This window comes from Balaenoptera borealis, assembly GCF_965194805.1.
Source record: "Balaenoptera borealis genome assembly, chromosome: 7".
NCBI classification, from domain to species: Eukaryota; Metazoa; Chordata; class Mammalia; order Artiodactyla; family Balaenopteridae; genus Balaenoptera; species Balaenoptera borealis.
In genome coordinates, this window is record NC_138864.1 from 73374298 (window position 1) to 73393822 (window position 19525).

At 39.4% G+C, this 19525-nt stretch overlaps 1 protein-coding gene across 6 annotated transcripts in view; it reads left to right on the plus strand.

Annotated features, from left to right (window-relative positions):
* CDK6 (cyclin dependent kinase 6) overlaps positions 1–19525 on the plus strand; it is a 233821-nt gene that overhangs the window by 91498 nt on the left and 122798 nt on the right. For all 6 annotated transcript variants that reach the window (XM_082398549.1, XM_082398551.1, XM_082398552.1 and 3 more), the window contains one exon: positions 18000–18167. In XM_082398549.1, the coding sequence (XP_082254675.1) occupies positions 18000–18167 (168 nt within the window). The remainder of the gene's footprint in view (positions 1–17999; positions 18168–19525) is intronic.

Below are 19525 nucleotides of genomic sequence, written 5' to 3' on the forward strand. Positions count from 1 at the left end.
CTTTTAAATGTTAAAAACCTTCAATTTCCAGCCTGTATCTCGTCTACCAAGAAAATGCTGAAAATACAATGCCAGAAGAGAAGAGTTTTATGAACTTGAAGGATGAAAAACAATTCTTTTAGCTTATCCATTGTACTGCTTTATAAATACATTGTGTGTGTGTGTGTGTGTGTGTGTGTGTGTGTGTGTGTGTGTTGGGGGGGCTGCAAATACCATATTCCTCTTAGAGGTACTATAAAAGTGTAAAATAAAAGCAAACTATGTTGACGTACAAGCTATTAAGGAACCACCAGTAAGCACTGGCAGACCTGGTACCTCTGGGCTAACAAGTGTCACGTCTGACAGAGTCTGAGATGACCCTGAAGTCTTGCTAAAATCTGGGTTACGGCCTTACGGGCCAGATAAAACATTTCAGAAACCATTTTGAAAGACCATGTATGCTGATTCCAACAAACAAGGGGGACAAAGCAGGGACTGGAAATAGTCAAGGCAAGATAAAGTCTTGTGATGCGTGTGCTACTCGGGGTTTTTTACATTGGTTATTTTGCCTGCGAACTTTAAGCTTTTGACTCTCAGCCTAAAGAAAGTTTGGGGTTATTCCGATAGTGCATTATTCATTTAGCTTTCGTTCTAAAATATTTCAACAGTTAAACTAAATGAGTCTAAACAACAATCCAATAACTGTTTGTATCATTAGCTCTCCCCTAAAATGGATTATTTTACTGTCTTTCTGAACCACCTCTTGCTCTTACTTAATTAGTAAAAGTATACAGTTTATTGAGCACTGATTCGTCTGTAGGATGTGTCAGGAAGTGGAGATTAAAAAAAAAACCTGAATAAGTTGTGCTCACAATTTTTAAGCAGCAGTAGTCTGTTGAAGACATAAAGCAACACTATTAATTATCATTTAGAAAATGAGCCATCTCATTTCTTAGGAAAATTCTGAAGCTTTCTGGTATCTGTTTCTGTGGAGTATTTTATAAATGATCCTTGTAGGCTTATTCTTATTTCACAAATTTATCAGAGACTTATTCAATTTTATATTTTCAAAAGATTGCTGGCTAGTAACTTAACAATTGTCATTCGTAAAAGGGACATTTAAATAAATAAATATATATATATATAATTTTGGCAACTTTAGGAGAGCACAAAAAAGTAAAAATCACCTACAAGTCTACCATTTTAAGCACTTGACATAAAAAAGCAGAAGTCTCTTCCCTTTGTTCCTCCTTTTTACCCCCAGCTCCGGAGGTAACAACCTTTAACCGTAGCTGCATCCCCTTCCACACATTTTTATATGTGTTCACATAGGGTTGGCAGATTTACAGGACAAAATAAAGACATGCAGTTAAATTTGAATTTCAGTAAACAACAAATAATTTTTTCATATAAATAGGTCGCTTATAATGCAAGGGACACGTTTAAACTAAAAAATTATCTGTTGCTTATCTAACATTCAAACTTAACTCAGTGTCCTGTATTTTATCTGGCCACCCTAATGCAGACATGTTCACACATACATAAATATGTACACTTTTCTTTTACCAAAATAGAATCAAGCTGTCTGTATTACTCTAACTAAGGCGTGTTCTTTTCGATATCAATTTATCTAGCTAGCCTGTTAGCGTTACCCAGGTTCTTTCTAACGGTTGCTTGATATTACGTTGTAGACTCATCATAATTTATTTAACTATTCCCTCATTGGTAGACATTTTAGGTGCTTGGGTTTTTTTGTTTGTTTTTTACTCTTTCAGACAAAACAGCATTGACGCTCTTTGTTCTGACTTATTCTGAACTGTGCTGCTATTTCTGTAGGGTGAATTCCTAGAAGTGGAATTGCTAGGTCATAGCACATTTTTAAAACATTGTTTGTTCATTTCCTTTGTACTCATTCACTGAACAGCTGAAGAGGCCAAGTACACCTGGGGCACCCGGTCAGGTGGAGCCAATACTGCGTGGGAGGCACCTTCTTGACCTTGCAGAATCGGCCTCTGTCCTCCTCCACTGACAGCTCCATGAGACCAGGCACTGTGGTTCTCTAGCCCACACCGCGCCTGGCTCAAGAGCTGGCCTGGGACACAGACTTAGAATAATGAATATGAGTTTACTCAAGGGGTTGCTGTGAGAATTACATGAAATAATGTATGCAGAGTGCCTGGGTAAAAAAAAATAATGTCCGTAAAATGCTTGAGATGCTCCTTTATTTTTCTCACCCCACCCCCGTTTCCAGTTCCTTCCTTAGTGTAGAGGGGCTCTAATCTAGTGAGGGAGACATCCCGGTTACAGTAAAGTAGGGTAAGTTCTGTAACAGAACTAGACTGAGTGCTCTGGGTTTATAGAAGGGGGGCGCTTGGCTTAGCCTGTGGGTGTGAGGGGGTTTGCTCAGAACTTGGACAAAATCTACTTAAAATAAGTTCTGAAAGACAAATTGGAAAGAGCCAGATGTACAAGATACGTGTGTTGGGGAACAGGGCAATGGAGGGAATTCCTAGGCATAGGGGACAGCATTGCAAAGGGACAAAGATATAATGTAATAGAGCAGATCATCTTCAGAGCATAGAAACAGCTGGAAATGAAACCAGAGGTAGTTCGGGATCAGACATGAAAGTGTTTTAGGCAGTAGCTAAATTCTACCTTTGTCTTATAGTGAATGGTAGGTGACTTCCGTATGATTCAGATTTACATTTTAGAAATATCATTTAGTCAACACTGTGGAGAAAAGATTTAAAATGCTTAAAGTGAAAAATAAGTGCTGTGTTAGGATACATTGCAGTCATACAGGCAAGAGATACAGGCAACTTGACAAGGACCATAGAGATCGGATTTGAAAGGTAATTTAGGAACTACAGTTAGTAGCACTAGGTAACTAATTAGCTCTATGGTTGGGAGAAGAGAAGGAATCTAAAATGTCTGTCAGATTTATGGATTGATCATTTGGGTGGATGGTGATGCCATTATATAAGATAAGAAATACAGGCTGGGGCTTCCCTAGTGGCGCAGTGGTTAAGAATCTGCCTGCTAATGCAGGGGACACGGGTTTGAGCCCTGGTCCGGGAAGATCCCACATGCCGCGGAGCAACTAAGCCCGTGCTCCACAGCTACTGAGCCTGAGCTCTAGAGCCCGCGAGCCACAACCACTGAAGCCCACGCACCTAAAGCCCGTGCTCCACAGCAAGAGAAGCCACCACAATGAGAAGCCCGTGCACCACAGCGAAGAGTAGCCCCCACTCACCGCAGCTAGAAAAAGCCTGTGTGCAGCAACGAAGACCCAATGCAACCAAAAATAAATAAAATAAAATAAATACATTTATTTTTTTTTAAGTTTTAAAATTAATTAATTAATTAATTAAAAAGGTGTTCCCTTAAAAAAAAAAAGAAATACAGGCTGAAGAACAGAGTGTGATAGCAGTGAAGAAACTGTATTGTTATTTTCGGACATACTGAGATCAGTTGCTGTGGAATATTCTAGAAAACATGAGCAGGAAGCATTGAAGTTTGCATGTCTGAAACTCAAGGGAGTAGTCCCAGCTGCCACTGTTACTTGGGATGCTCAGAATATGACTAAATGTTGGAGCCATGAATGAGTGAGGTGAGGAGGTGAAGGAAGAATTTAGAATTTAAGATTCTTTTGAGACACATAATTGGAAACACAAACAAAGGCTGAATGTTTGTGGTAACCATTGTGGACAACAAACGGGAGCTTGCCAGAGACACAGAGAAGGCAGTACTGAGAGCCTAGATGAAATTGGAGACTAGGGCAGGTAACCATTCCAGCCTTCGTGTGGTGGTTTTCCCTCGGCAGTCTTAATCGTAGGAGTTGGATGGGCAGGTATTTACCAAGGTGAGGCCTTGGAGCATCAGTTTAAGGAGAAGTGGAAGATGATTTTTATGGTGCCTGGAAAGAGAATGATCCAAAAAGCTGACTGGGGGTTTTAGGTGGGCCGGGAAAAGATTTAGGGGAGGGGCATCCTTAAACCAGAACAGTACTCAGTGTATAAACTCTACCTGATTTTAGTACATTTGTACATTTAGTACTAAATGTACATTTAGTACATTTAGTAGATTTAAATCTACTTAGTATTTGAGTGCTGTTGAGACTAAGAGTTTCCTAGCCTTGGTGCTGTCCATCTTTCCCTAGACAGTTCCTATTGAATGGCCTATTTTAATGTTAACTTGCTGAATTCTTTGTAAGATAGTCCTTAGGTTCTTAACCAAGTTCTCGTGGGTTTTTTTTGTTGTTGTTTGTTTTTTGCCTTGGTGAATGCTCTTTAGTTCTATTTAGCCTAAAGATCCCCCCTTTTCTCTTGGCCTCCATGCTTTTCCTGACTAGATATGACCACCCAGAGTCTCTTCTTCCTGTAGATTGAAGAAGTTATTAGCCAGGAGCATATGGTCCTCCTTCCCCTGGAGATGCATTTGCTGCCTCTCTCCTAACAGGCTTCAGCTTAAAAATTCAGTCCTTGAAACAACACGAAATAAAAAATGTTGAAGCGCTGCCTCTTCTGAGCCCCCATAAACAGCTGTGCATGCAGCTCAACCCAAAACAGATAATATGCACAGATGTGTTTATGGGAAGGAGGCACGAATACGCTCAGTGTGTTGTTTTCGGCTTCTCACCACTGCAGGGATTGCTTTTCTTTTTCAAGGAAGAGGTACATTGTGGTAAGCAATGTTTTACGACCTATAATAAAAACTCTTGTAAAGACCATTTTTCTGACCAAATGAAGCTGTGTTCTTTTCAGAGAACACTTTCCTTTGCTCCTCTCCCCCTCTCTGTAATGGAATGCACACAGTTCAACATTAATGCCTAACATAAGGAAATAATATCACAAATTCTAGTTCTTATTTAAGCTGGGAAAGCAACCAAAGTTAATTATGTAAAAAAATTCATTAGTAATGTTTTTCCCTACTCAGTAGTAGCTTCTGAATATATATATTGAGTAAAAGTTTATCTTGCATTTTTATAGTAAATTGTTATTATCCCGTGAAAACACCCATAGGATAGTTTGAGGGAACCTCAACAGTTGGAGGCTCCATAGAAAAATCAGTCCCAGGATAGGTAAAAAGCAACTTAAAACCACCTTAGAAAGTTGCTTCATATACAAAGAGAGACATACAATGCACTCAGTGAATAATAACAGATGATTTCTAAGGACCCTTCTAGACACCCTAAAATGCTAGCAAGCTTTAGACTTTCAGAATTAAGAACAGGCAACATAACACTTGATTTAAATAAAATAATAAATATTTTTAAGATTGTATACTATACACACAGTGGTGTTTTTTGACCTTAGTAATGACTGTTTGGGAAGATGGGAGACTGTTCATGTCCTAACTGAAGAAAACTAGGTAGATCTGAACTTAGGGTGTTGCTAGATGCCATTGCTAACGGAAGGTCCTCTTCTTGTTTCATGGCACCAGTTCTGAACCTGCTAGCAAGCTGGGAAATTCACACATTGTTTTTAGTCCTCACAGCCTCCCTCAGGAAAGTATTATCTGCATTTTACAGATGAGGAAACCAAGGCTGGATGTGAGGGGAGGGGAAGTGGAGGTTAAATAGCCGGCCCAAGTTCACCTAGCGTCTAACCTGGAGATGTAGCAGAGCACTTAGAAGATGACTCACTAAAGTTGACCTGTGGAAACAAACACTAACATATTGCATTTGTCTCTTGGATTGCCTTTCCTCTCTCTCCCTTTCTAATGTTTCTAATGTTCTAGTTCAGACTCTTACTATCCTATGTCCAGAGTAGAATAATAGCCTTCTTACAGCACCTCCCATCCACTCTGTGTACTAAAATATCAATAATAATATGCCATTTTTTTACACATTTTCACCAGTTTTCTGTTGACCTCAAGACATGACACTATAAACTCCCTGCACCAGGCCAGCAACAAAGCTCTTAGCAGTAGGTCCCATCTTAGCAGTGTGCACCCCCTCTGGGGGCTGTTACTGGTCTCCAAATACCTGAGCACTTGCCCTCCTCTTAGCCTCTGCCAGTGTGGTCTTCTAGGCAGATGCTTCCCCACATCAAACTGAATAGTCGCCCACCGCCAAGATGGGCTGGGATGCTGCTTCCTCCTCAGTGCTTACGCATTGCCTGTAGCCCCTGTGCCATTTGTGGTCCTTGCCGTATGCTGACTGAAGTGTGTAGGTGCATATCTATGTCTTCTCTCCCTGTTAAAACAGGAGCTCCCTGGGTCTCTGTCTTAGGTGTGTGTGAGTAACATCACCTAGCACAATGCCTTACACATAATAGGGGTTTCATATTTCTTTTTAATAAATGGTAGCAATTCATTATGTGTGTGTACTTTATACTATATAAAGTACTTAAATATTTAATATCCTACTTAAATACTATATATATACATATATAGTATAATATTATATAGTATCTTATTAAGTCTCTCCTTTTTGAGATTATTTCCATTTTTATAAATGGGAAAACCCAGGCCCACAACAGTTGCAAGTGACCAGCCTTAGATTATATAACTAGTAAGCAAAAATTCAGATCCAGTGCTTTCAACTCTAAATCCAGTGCTCTTTCTTTTAAATCATACTGCCCTCAAAAATGGAAATTTACATCTCACGTGCAGGTGGCTCCCTTAAGTTATATACATTTCCAAGAGGAATTTCTTTTGTACTTCTTTTGCGCCTCCACTTAGCATTCAGTAAATTCTTAGCGAATAAGGGATAAACCACAGTGCAGGATCGTAGCCTTTTCACTAATGACTCAGGAATCAGTTTACTTAGTGAGGATATTCTATATAACTCCTGTGCAGAGCCAAGAGCAAAAGTCATTATATTTCAGCTTAATGCCTATCTGTAGACTATTGAGTGATTCATCAAATCAAGTAAAATCAACAGATTTCTCTGTGTAAGGTACCCTGTTGGATGCTGTGGAGAGTATAAAGGTGTACCACATCCCCATTCCTCAGAGAATTTACAGTCCAGCTCAATAGCACTTAAAATTTTGTATTATATTCTTGACAAATCAAGTATATTATATAAAACAATCCAATATCTCAGTTCCACAGAGGCAGGGCAGGATTTATCCTGATTTTTGTAAATGAAAAACTGAGGTCTAGAAAAGTTAGGACTTGGTTAGTCAGTTCGCTAGTGGTGAAGATGAAATAGAATTTAGTCAATAGCATGGGATTAAGACGCCACACATTGAGAACCACTGATGTGACAATATGAAATTATAGTATTATTAGGAAACTTAGCCAGTTGTCCAGTTCTGCATCCACGTGATGACTCAGGCAAAGCGATTTGATGCATAGAATGCTTCTCTTAGGGATGAGAGAGGGTATGTGACTTGCTCGTAGTCATACCCCTAGCTGTAGAACGTGTTCATTATAGGCCTAGGAGTATTATATTTATGATACAATGAACTGAAAGTCTTAACACACATAGGAAGATGTTTTAATAACTAATAGGTAGGAATACTGATTTATATGCTATGCCTCTTTGGTCCCTATGCCCTAATCCAAACCTGTTTTTCTTTCTGATTTCCCTGGAGTTTTGTTACCTGCTAAAGGATTCCTTCTTGGGAGGAATCAGTAAGTTCTTTTTAAGCTAACAGCTTTTATAGATTTCTTGGTCATTTCCAATTTAGTTTGGGCCTCGCTTCTCTCCGAAAAGTCAATGAACATTTATTGGTACCTGTTAATACAGTGGGCTGGGAGTCTAGTGTATGTGGAGGAAGAGTGATTAAAACAGACCCTAATTCTTGTCCGAAGATGAGGCCGTAAGGCAGTGAGTGAGTGAAGATGGAGGAGGTCCACAGGAATTCCAGGAGGCAAGGCCAGAGAGCTAGGTGGGCTTTGTCTGAGGGTATTCAAGCGTGAGAATGATCTGACAGGTTCAGGTTTGCAGATCACCTTTGCAGGTTTAAGATCAGCTTTGCCAGAGAGTAAATGATGGATTTGAGGAAGGAGATTGGTGGGGAAACAGAACAGTACATGTAAGGAAGGATGAGAGTGAGATCCACTCTAGTGGGGGCCTCAGAGGTGTAGGAATTATATTTTTAAAAATGACAAAACTTTACTGAGGGACCTAGAAGAAGACTTGAATAAAAAAAGAACCATACCATGTTGTGTAAAGAAAGACTCACTATTGTAGAAGTATCAGTTTTCCCCCAATTAATCTATAGTTTCTTAAAAAATGCTAAAAGAATTTGAGGGAAGATATGGGAAGTCAATAAAATGATCTTAAAATCAGTCCAGAATAGTAACATGTAAGAATATCCAGGAACATTTTACAGAGAATGGGAAGAGGAAACCAGCCCTACCTGATATGAAAATATATTCTAAATATTTTATTATTAAAAGAGAAGGTACTCTAAACTGAACCAAGTGAGTGAGTCAAAATCCAGAAACAAGCTCAAGTAATATAGAACATGATAAAAATGGCATTTAAAAAGCGGATAATTTAATAAATGCTTAAAACCTTTGCCTAAGATAGTATATTAAAAAAACAGAATAGCACACAACCATTAAAAATTGAGCAATAGGGACTTACCTGGTGGTCCAGTAGTTAAGACTTCGCCTTCCGATGCAGGGGGTGTGAGTTCGATCCCTGATCGGGGAGCTAAGATCCCACATGCCTCTTGGCCAAAAACCAAAACATAAAACAGAAGCAATATTGTAGAAAATTCAGTAAAGACTTCAAAAATGGCCCACATCAAAAAATCGAGCAATAGACCTGTATTTATTGACATGCAAATGTGTTCAATATACATTATGATGTGAAAAGACAATTACAAAATTGTATACACTAGCATTTCATTTATAAAACAGAAAATAACTATATGTATGAGTATACATGTATAGAAAAATTATGAAAGGATACACGAATATGTTAACTGTGGTTACCTCTGGATGGAGGAATCGTGGGTGTTATTTCTTTCCTTTTTTTCCTTGTGTTTTGATTTTTTAAAATTTAGCAGTGAAGATGCATTACATTTCTAATCAGAAACTTAGAAGATCTTTCCATTTTGGAGAACAATGAAGAGGAGGGAGGGATCCAGTGTGAAAGGCCATGGCAGGGTTCAGTTAGGAGTGGAACATCCTATTGGCTGTTGCAAGCCAGGTGGGTTACTGGTGATCTTGCAAGAGCTGCCGCATCTCCATTCACTGCAGCAACGCGGTGTGGATGGGGAATGAAAAAATGCGCACCGCTGAGTCAAGACCACTGGCTAAGGAAGGAAGGGGGTTGCTTGGGTTGTTTATTAGTCAAGGGACAATAGAAAGGGAAGTCCCAGATACAGAAAAGGGGAATGGTTAGTCGAGCGAGGGGAAGGACTTAAGGAAGCTGGAATGAAGGAGATCTAGAGCATAGGAAGAAGATGAATACTGCATAGAAGGAAAGAAAGCTTTTCCACCAGGAGGTGAGGGAGAGGGGTCAACGCCAGTGCTTATAAACGTATAAGTGGAGCACAGGGAGCTGATAGCCTTCCCTTGATCGTCCGTATTTCTCTCGGAAGTGGAGTGCACACTAGTGTGCTAAGAGAAGGAAGAGAGATGATAAGGTAGGGGACAGCAGAGAAAATTTAGCCTACAGGGACAGCGAGGGCTAACTAGGGACCTGTACGGTTACCTGGTGGCACTAACGTAGTCAGGGTTGGGAACTGACTTCATATGGATAATAGACGTGTATGTGATCCTTTTTCCCCCTTAACAGCTCTCTGCAACACAGGTATAACAGCTGAAAAAGAGAGCAATTGGGCTAATTGAGGACTAAGCTTTGTATAGAGGATAAGATAGAGTGACCATGGAACCAGAGACGTGAGGGAATTGGCAGATTTAACGAATGATGCATGAAGAAGTTGCTCTCCAAGTTTAATTAATTGTGCTGTCTAATAAGTTTATGTAAATTTAAGTGGTATTTTGATATCCAAATACATGTAATTAAAGTAACTTTTAAAATTTTTAATTAAAAAAAGATGAGAGTTAAGTAGTAACACATTCCTGGTTTTAGCTGTGGGAGTAGATGGCACAAAATGGAATGGAGTTGAAGAAATCAAAGTTCTCTGAAGCTAAGGTGTTCTGGGGATGCTGAAGCCAGGCAGGAATGTGGTGAGTGTGGGCTAGAGAGGATGAGCCACGGTCCCTGAGGAATATGAAGGATTGACAGCAAATGATAGCAATGAGAAAGGGGATTTTGTGAGCATTAATTGAAGGAGGTATAAGTCTCAAAGACAAAAGGATAACCACTTGGATGGGATAATTGGCAACAAAAGAATGTTGGTACAGACCCCATGGGGGGCGTTTTGGTTGGTGGGGGGGGCTATAAATGAAAGGTTGTGACCTTACTTAACAGGTTTTACTTAATATAATTTTAGTTAAGTTACATTCGTTAGAATAATTTTCAACTGCAGATTATACAACATGATGAAAAAATGGCTTGAAGTTAGAGCATTATTGTTGCCCTAACTACAAGGCTAGAGGTGGGGCAGCCCCAAAGTTGATTCAGCTATTCAGTGATGTCATCAAAGACCCAGACTCTTTCCCTCATTACACTCGGGCCTTTCCGTGTGTGCAGGTGATGTCTCCCTTTATGTTTCAGGGTGATTGCTACAGTAGCAAGTTCATGCCCTCAAGCAGTAGCATTTGGTGTGAGATGCACAGGTGGGGAGTGAGAGCTGGGAGGTGAGGAGGAAGTACAGCAGAGAGTTTTCTACCGTGGTCTTCTTATTAGGAGAAAAATGCTTTCCAAACCTTGCCCATATGTCTCATTAGCCAGGACTGGGTCCCATGTCCATCTCTGGATCAATTCCTAGCAAACGGGAATGGAATGTGGTTGCCTTGGACCAGTCCTTCATAGCTGGCAACCAACAATGTCTGCTACAGTAGGCAAATTATAATATGCTCCACTCTGTGGAAAACCAACTTCTCTAATACATTACCTCGTGTGGAGAGGAGGGAAGTACAGAGTGAGAGGAAAATTCTCAAAAGAGGGAATTGAGAAGGAGAATGGGGAAAGACATGAAGGTATTTTGTCCAGATGCAGCCATTAAAAAACATACTGTTAAAAAGAATTTTATTATAAAGAGTATGTGTTAAAATGGAGAAATATCCACAGTATATGGTTAAATAATTTTAAAAGGATCACAAAACAATGTGTCTAGAACAAAAACCATTTGGGGCATTAGCCAACAACCTAGTCACTTATACTTTGTATTTTCTTGTTTATGCGATGTTGATTTTTACATCTTGCTCTGAAGAAGTTATAATTAACATCGTTATTTGTAGTTTCAGTTCCCAATGACTTTTCCACTGTGGGTTAATAATAGCCGTCATGATGAGGTAATGATTCCTTCTTTCTTTTTTAGCCATTGCATTTTCCCTCAAACACCAACAATATTTCCAGGCTTGGTGAAAATCAGTGGTGATTTTATCCTTTACTTACTCGGCGTTATCATCACTTCCAGGAATGAACGATACATGGCTCCTTTTCATTCTCTCTTCAGAATACGTATTTTGTTAATAAAATTTATATAGGAAACCACTTTTATTATGCTTTCATCCAGTTGCATAGAAGCGGTAGAAGTAGAAAGCCAACACTTGCAGTGAGGGAAAGGCCTTGCCTTTGTTTCTGCTGAAGAGCCCCAAGGCCGTGTGTTGCCTTCCTCAGCTAGATCTCCCCTCCCCTCCCTTTGGAACAAAGCTGCCATGTGGCTTGTGGCTTGTGACTCATCTCCAGGTCCTCCCATTTATTACTTACTTTCAATTTACCAATTACTACTTTGCAGGTAATCCGAAGCTTTAAGGAACCTGCTTTAACCCTCCTCTTGCTTTGTCAGAATTTGTTTTGCCCTGTGTGATTCGGGATGAAGCATTCTCTGGGTACTCCTAAGGACCAGAGTGAGAAGTAGGGGGATCCTGTTTATAATGCAGTCTTTGCGAACCATTGTTAACATTGTGAATTGATCAGTGAAAGTGTGAAGAAGCCCACTGTCAAGTTTTGAAGTAGAGTACGGTGTGGACGGTACAATAAGCTTGATGTGGTAACTTCAGGCAGATTCTCCTTGAGCGCAAAAGTGGAAGGAGTGAGTGAAATCTCCAGGGCATGAATGAACCCACCTGATTGACTACCCAGGACTAGGCTTTGTTATTCACTACTTCATTGCTTATGTAGTAATATTGTAGCACATTTTACAGGAGAACTGTGATTTTTAAAAGATCCTGGGACTAGATTCAGCAATTCTACTTCTAGGCATATACATCCGAAAGAAATGAAAGCAGGGTCACAAAGAGATACTTGTATTTATACACCTATGTGCATAGCGGATTCTTCACAATAGCCAAAACAGCCCAAGGGTCCATCAGCAGATGAATGGACAAGCAAAATGTAGTATATCCACACAATGGAATATTAGTCAGCTTTAAAAAGGAAGGAAATTTTGACACATGCTACAGCATGGATAAACTTTGAGGACATTATGCTAAATTAAATAAGCCAGTCACAAAAAAGCGAATACATTATGATTCCACTCATATGAGGTATCTGGAGTGGCCAAATTCACAGAAACAGAAAATAGAAGGGTGGTTACCAGGTCTGGGAGGAAGGGAGAAGTGAAGAGCTATTTAGTGGGTGTAGAATAGAGTTTCAGTTTTGCAAGATAGAAAAAGTTCTGAAGATTGGTTGTATAAGAGTGTGAATGTACTTACTACTGAACTGTACACTTAAAAATGGTTAAGATGGGAAATTTTATGTGTATCTTACCACAGTTAAAATTTTCAAAGATATATTAGTAATCAGCAAAAAAGGAAAAACAAAGAGATCCCAGGACTGGCCCTCATTATTGTCAGTAGTCCTCTGCTTTATGACTTTATCATCACATGATCTGTTACTTCTATTCCTGTCATTATAATCCCTACCTTAAGTCAACATGTTACCAGTTTAGTGTAAAAAAAAACCTTTGTTGTGTTGATCTGTGAGATTCCTTTAACATCCTTCATAAGAAGCAAACTGGGTAGGAGATCTTCATAAGAAACAACAAATCATTATGAAGACACTTCTGTCAAAACTTGGATAAAAAATTTGAAAAGACTGTGATTTACACATTGTAAGGAGAAAAAAATGATTATCCTTGTACAAGTTGTATATGTCTTATTTTTAATTTTTAAGTAGATAAGCTACTGATGTATACTTTTGTTGCTAAAACCTTGAGGATGTGAATACATCACTTAGATTTAGGTAGATGCATCCAAAAATACAGAATTGTCTATTGAGAGCTGTCAGCTTTGTAATTTACTGTATGGAATAAGTTGGTGTTTTCAATATCTATTTATCTTATTTATTTATTTTTGGCTGCATTGGGTCTTCACTCCTGTGCACAGGCTCTCTCCACCTACCGCAAGCCGGGACTCCTCGCTGCGGTGTGCAGGCTTCTCACTGCGGCGGCCTCTCCAGCTGCGGAACACGGGCTCTAGGCGCGTTGGCCTCAGCAGCTGTAGCACGCAGGCTCAGTAGTCATGGCGCACGGGCCTAGCTGCTCCGCGGCATGTGGTATCTTCCCGGACCAGGGCTCAAACCTGTGTGCCTTCATTGGCAGTTGGATTCTTAACCACTGCGCCACCAGGGAAGCCCTTCAGTAGCTTCTGAAACGAATCATACCTTTTGTGTAGTTGGAAAAAAAGACCCAGTGATAAAACTTTTTCCCATTAGAAAAGCTTGAGGTAGATTTTCAGTTTGCGTGTTTATTTTGTTTTCAAAGAAGTAAGAGGATTACTACTCTAGAACACCTAAGAGAAACTAATTGTTGTTACAAGGCTTTGAAGACTTCTGGTGTTCAGACTGAAGTCCAGAGTCTTTTTAGGGGAGTTGCCAAGGATAAAACCCCATCTAAAGTCACTGGGAGTCAGACTTCATTCCATGATGGTGTCCTGTTGAAACATGCTCCCATGTCACATGTTTCAGAAAGATACAGATTGAGGGCCTCCAGTGACTGTTTATCATGAGTGTGACTAGACATTTTATACCAGAATTGTACATTGTAACATTAAAAGGTTTTAAACCTATGTTTAACTTAATTGGCAGTATCCGTAGTTTCATTGCATCGCATCGCTAGGATTACTGTGAAATATTTGAGTCTTGTGTAAAACGGATTAATTTAGATTAAAATCTTGAGGAGCTAATTTAAAAGTATGTCTCACGATACTATAAATTGAGATAGAACAGATGATAAGCTTAAGTAGAGAATCCTTTGAAATGTCTTTGATCGAAGAACTGCTTGCGATTCTGAAGGAAAGGTGTTTTTTTTCTTGCCTTGTTTAGTGTTACAGTTGATTCATTCATATAATGCTCAGGAAATGGGACCAGAGTTCTCATTCTATTTGTTAGGACCAGAGTTCCTAACATAGGTGAATATATTTCCCTTTTCAGATTAGGTATTCTGATGAAAGATTAGGTGTTCCGATGAAAGATTGGGGTGGGTCCCCAAATCATACTTATTACAAGCCCATAATGCTCATCAACCTACCTTGCAATGGAATTACTGAAGCAAATGAGATTTTTGGCAATTTTTTTAAAAATCGTTAACTCAAGTCTCACTAGTTCAAAACTCTAATTGTAGCTGGATATTACAGGTTTCAAAGAAAACCCAGTTTGCTAACCAAAAAAATTTTTAAGTAGCCTAATAAAATCTAAAGAGTGGTAATTCTTATGTAGAACCAACTTTTTTTTTTTTTTTTTTTAATTTTGGCTGTGTTGGATCTTCGTTTCTGTGCGAGGGCTTTCTCTAGTTGCGGCGAGTGGGGGCCACTCTTCATCGCGGTGCGCAGGCCTCTCACTATCGCGGCCTCTCTTGTCGTGGAGCACAGGCTCCAGACGCGCAGGCTCAGTAGTTGTGGCTCACAGGCCTAGTTGCTCCGCGGCATGTGGGATCTTCCCAGACCAGGGCTCGAACCCGTGTCACCTGCATTGGCAGGCAGATTCTCAACCACTGCGCCACCAGGGAAGCCCCTAGAACCAACTTTTTATACATCCATAGGTATCATTTACATAGAATCAATGTTAGTGCCAATATATGTGTTCTCACTGCCTAAACTGTGCTTTTATATGATGTTAAGAAGTCATTTTCATCTACACTGGCCTTTAAACAGAGGAGAACTAAACTCTTAGTATATGTACCAAAATAACACAACTAAAACCAAATAATAATGATTATGACATAGGAAGGAAAACTATGCAGCCATTAAAAATCATATTGTATAAAAAAGTTATATTTTAGAAGAATTTTGTTGAAGTGGCAAAATATTCATAATGAATTGTTAAATGTTTTTAAAACAACTGTAAAATGTGTACAGAATAATAACAATTTTTATTTATAAATATATGTTATATTTATATATTAATATTATATTGTATGTGATATATATTGTTTATAATATTTATATATTATATAGAGATATAATATATTTATACCTCCAAATATAGCAGTATCTGTTTAAAAGACGTGAAAGATAAAAGTTAACAGTAAAGTTTTCTCTCTTCTCTGAGTGGTGGGATTTTGCATGATTTTTGTTCTTCCCCTGGATTTTTAATAAATTTTTTAAAAAGCTTCTATATGCATTAAGCATGTACCAATTTTATAATTAAGAAAAATGTAATATGTGCTGTATAAATACACAAATAAAAGCAATACATATGTATTTAAACTCAGTAGTTCAGGCTTTTCATAAATTAAGATGGGCCTTATTAGTATAATTAGTTGGTTCAAATTTTTACATATTTATTCTACTAATTGGCTGCTTAAACTGTTTAAACAATGAAACAGGAACCAAGCACATTTATTCTTTGTACTGTTTTAAATGGTTGGTGCTTAGTGTATAAGAAGCTAAAGATGACAAGCCAGCATGACATTAGTTTAGGTTAGTCATGCTGTTTAAAATCCACTGCTTACAAGTCATGTGCACGTGTTTCCAATAAAGACTTATTTGCTGCAGCAGCAGATTACTTTCGTTAACATTTTGTGCTTCATTTTCACACTCTTGTTTATTCATTCCAAGTTGTTTTACTCTCAGTGGTTCTTAAGTCTTGAAGGACTGTCTGTCCCTCAACAGTGCAGTCTTCTCCAGAGTTTTCATCTTTGGAAACTTAGAAGGTAACCCCAGCCAGTTCATCAGATCCATTTAGGTGGAGCTCAAAAAGAATTCCAGTACACCTGTGTCATTGCACACTTGCTTAGTGCTTTGTTCACTGACCTTGCGGCACTGGCCACATTTTCTTCTAGTTGTTTGTTACTCTGTCTCCCTCAGGAAACGGGACAGTTCAATGATTATCATTTGTTGAATGCTAACCGTGTGCCAGAAACTACTTCTTTACGTGCATTACTTCATTTAAATCTCGTATTATGAAAAGTAAGCACAGTTTTCTCCTTTTTTTTTTTTTTAAACAAACAGGGTAAGGCTTTTTTTTTTCTTTTTTTTTAAATTTTTATTTATTTATTTATTTATGGCTGTGTTGGGTCTCGTTTCTGTGCGAGGGCTTTCTCTAGTTGCGGCAAGCGGGGGCCACTCTTCATCGCGGTGCGCAGGCCTCTCACTATCGCGGCCTCTCTTGTTGCGGAGCACAGGCTCCAGACGCGCAGGCTCAGTAATTGTGGCTCACGGGCCTAGTCGCTCCACGGCATGTGGGATCCTCCCAGACCAGGGCTCGAATCCATGTCCCTTGCATTGGCAGGCAGATTCTCAACCACTGCGCCACCAGGGAAGCCCCTGTTTTCTCCTTTTTATAGGTGGAAAACTAAGGCTTTGGTTTTGAATAAGCCGGGATATAAAGACAGAACTCCCTGAAGGAAATACCAATACTGTAAACCAATAACCAAATACAGTCCAGCTGATGAACAGTGTCCTCACAGCCCCTGCCAGCTCTGAAGCCCCTGATGCTGCCTAATCATTTCTCTAACCTTTATATGAACAAAATCGTTCCATCCTCCCTTTACACACCATTCTCACAATATTTGGGGGGGGGGGTAGGTCAGTCTTATTAACCCCAGATTTCAGAGAGCCATATCATGGTCACTATCTTAAATTCCCACTTTCAGACAGTTTCCGAGTTTTAAATTTTGTATCTGATTTTATCAGCTGTAAAATTAGAAGAAGATGTGACATTGGTTTATTTTCTGAATGCCCCCCTCCTCCATGCTAGCTGATACTGTCAGCAGTTAAGTGCTACCATTTATTGAATGCTGACTACTGTCAGTGCTTTACAAACAGTGATCCTATGGAGTAGGTTTTCCTATTTTTACAGACCTGAAAACTGAGACTTGGCGAGGTTAAATGGCTTACCCGGTTTTCCATGCTCATTCAATCATTGATCTAATGAAGGAGTGCATTGGGGATTTGAATCCAGTTTTCCTGGACTCTGGTTCGAATCAAGACTCTGTCTTTTGCTAGTAGTGTTACTTTGGGCTAATTACATACAGTTACTGTGTATCAGTTTCTTGACCTGTAAAATGGGTCAATGATATTGTTTACCTCAGTGTTGTGGTGTGGACTAAGTGTGTTACTAAAGAGAAGGTGTTTAGAGCAATGCTTGACACATAGTGACTGCTAAGTAATAGGTGCTATAATAATAAGAAGAACTACCATTGATGTTATCATTGTTTACTGGATTTTAATTGTTGGAATCATGTATTAAATCATATAAAAGTATATGAAGTAAAAAGTGTCCCTCTGTCACCAACTACTTCCTCTCCCCAACATTAACCATGGACACCAGTTTGGGGTATATCCTTCCAGAATATTTCCTATGCCATCTGAAACTATTTTTAAATCATCCTTTGATTAATGAAATACAGGTCAAGAGTGAAATTTTTTGTAGTGATCTTGAAAATGGGAGAGTGGAGCAGTAGGGGGAAACAAATTCATTCATTCAGCAAATATTTATGAAATGCTTTCTGTATGCCAAGCACTTTTCTAAGTGCTGAGGATTCAGCATGTTAAATTTCTGTTTTGACCATTGATTGATTTTCTTTTTTGGTTTTATTTAGGATATGATGTTTCAGCTTCTCCGAGGTCTGGACTTTCTTCATTCTCACCGAGTGGTACATCGTGATCTAAAACCACAGAACATTCTGGTGACCAGCAGTGGACAAATAAAACTGGCTGACTTCGGCCTTGCCCGCATCTACAGTTTTCAGATGGCTCTTACCTCAGTGGTGAGTGAGAAAGTGCTGTTCTTTCATTAAACTTAGTTTTCTACTTTTGAATGACAAACTGCCCCCATTCCAGGCCCCTGATGTTATTACTGCCCGTGGTCAGTTGGTGGACAGAATGTCTTTGCACTTTTTATATAGCAGGCAGTAGGAGGAAAGTGTTATGCTTACAACTACAGACATATCCGGGCTGCGCTTGTTGTGGACAGAACCCATTGCAGAAATAGACGGTTGCTTCTTAGCCACTAGAAAGGAATCAGTTACAAGTTTCCAAATGGTTTTGCCATATGGCTTTTTGCCATAACCACTGTTTTCAGAGCTGCTTATACAGTGTCTAGGGAAACATAGCTCAAGGTCAGGGAGGAGAGAGCAGCAGGAATGTTGACCTGTCTGCAGCATCCTAGTTTGAGAAACAGCCAGATACCTGCACAGGTGTGTGAAAGCACTCCTGTGAAGCTGTGGTGCGTGGACTGTGAAGAAATGAAATATACAGTGAACTTGGATGATCCGTGAACAAGTAGCACCACCCTGCCAGGTGAAGGCTTCATCCAAGCCAAAATACAAAGAGTAAACCCAAAGGCTCTATTTTGGCAAAGAATGACAGTTATTCTGTTTTTTGTCTCATTCAGACACAAAACCATACTTGCTACTGGCTCTGGTTACCTTCTATTTCTCCTTATAGTTCATTGTTTCTGAGATGAATTTTCATGAAATTGTGCACCCAAAATATACAAAGAGAAGCCTGGAAGCAGGCATTAATATCCCTTGTCTTTGAAGGACCTGTTTTCCATGCAGTGAATTCACGCATAGATTTTTGTTTTTTTAAAGCCAAGTAATGTTCCTTTGCTTGTGCTACTTATTTGGGGCAGGAGGTTGATATGGAGAATCCCTTTGATTCCATGAAGACTACAAACATTGCCCTCAAAGCATTATAAGAATCTTCTTGGGTCAGTATGCCATTTTCTACATATAGTCCATCTTTAGCCTCAAAGTGGTTCTCAGTTAAGGGCAACACTGCCCTGGGGGGAGGGGGACACATTGTTGAGAAATGTGTGACGGCATCTTTGGTCATCATAACAACTTGGGGGATGGTAGTGGCCACAAGGAGGCTAATATTCTGCGCAACAAAGAATTGTTTCCCCAAATTCCAGTAATGCCTCAGCTGAGAAGTAGAAATTCAGGAGGGGAGTTGGAAATTCTCTAAGAGAGATAACTTGCCTTAGAAAAACATTCAATTTGCAAAAGTGTTCTGCTTCCTCACCCTGGAAATACGGATACTAGAACCTGGATGTGTAAGATCACATACCTTCCCAACATTACATACTTTACCTAGGGCATCAGAATTTTTACAGAGGATTCCT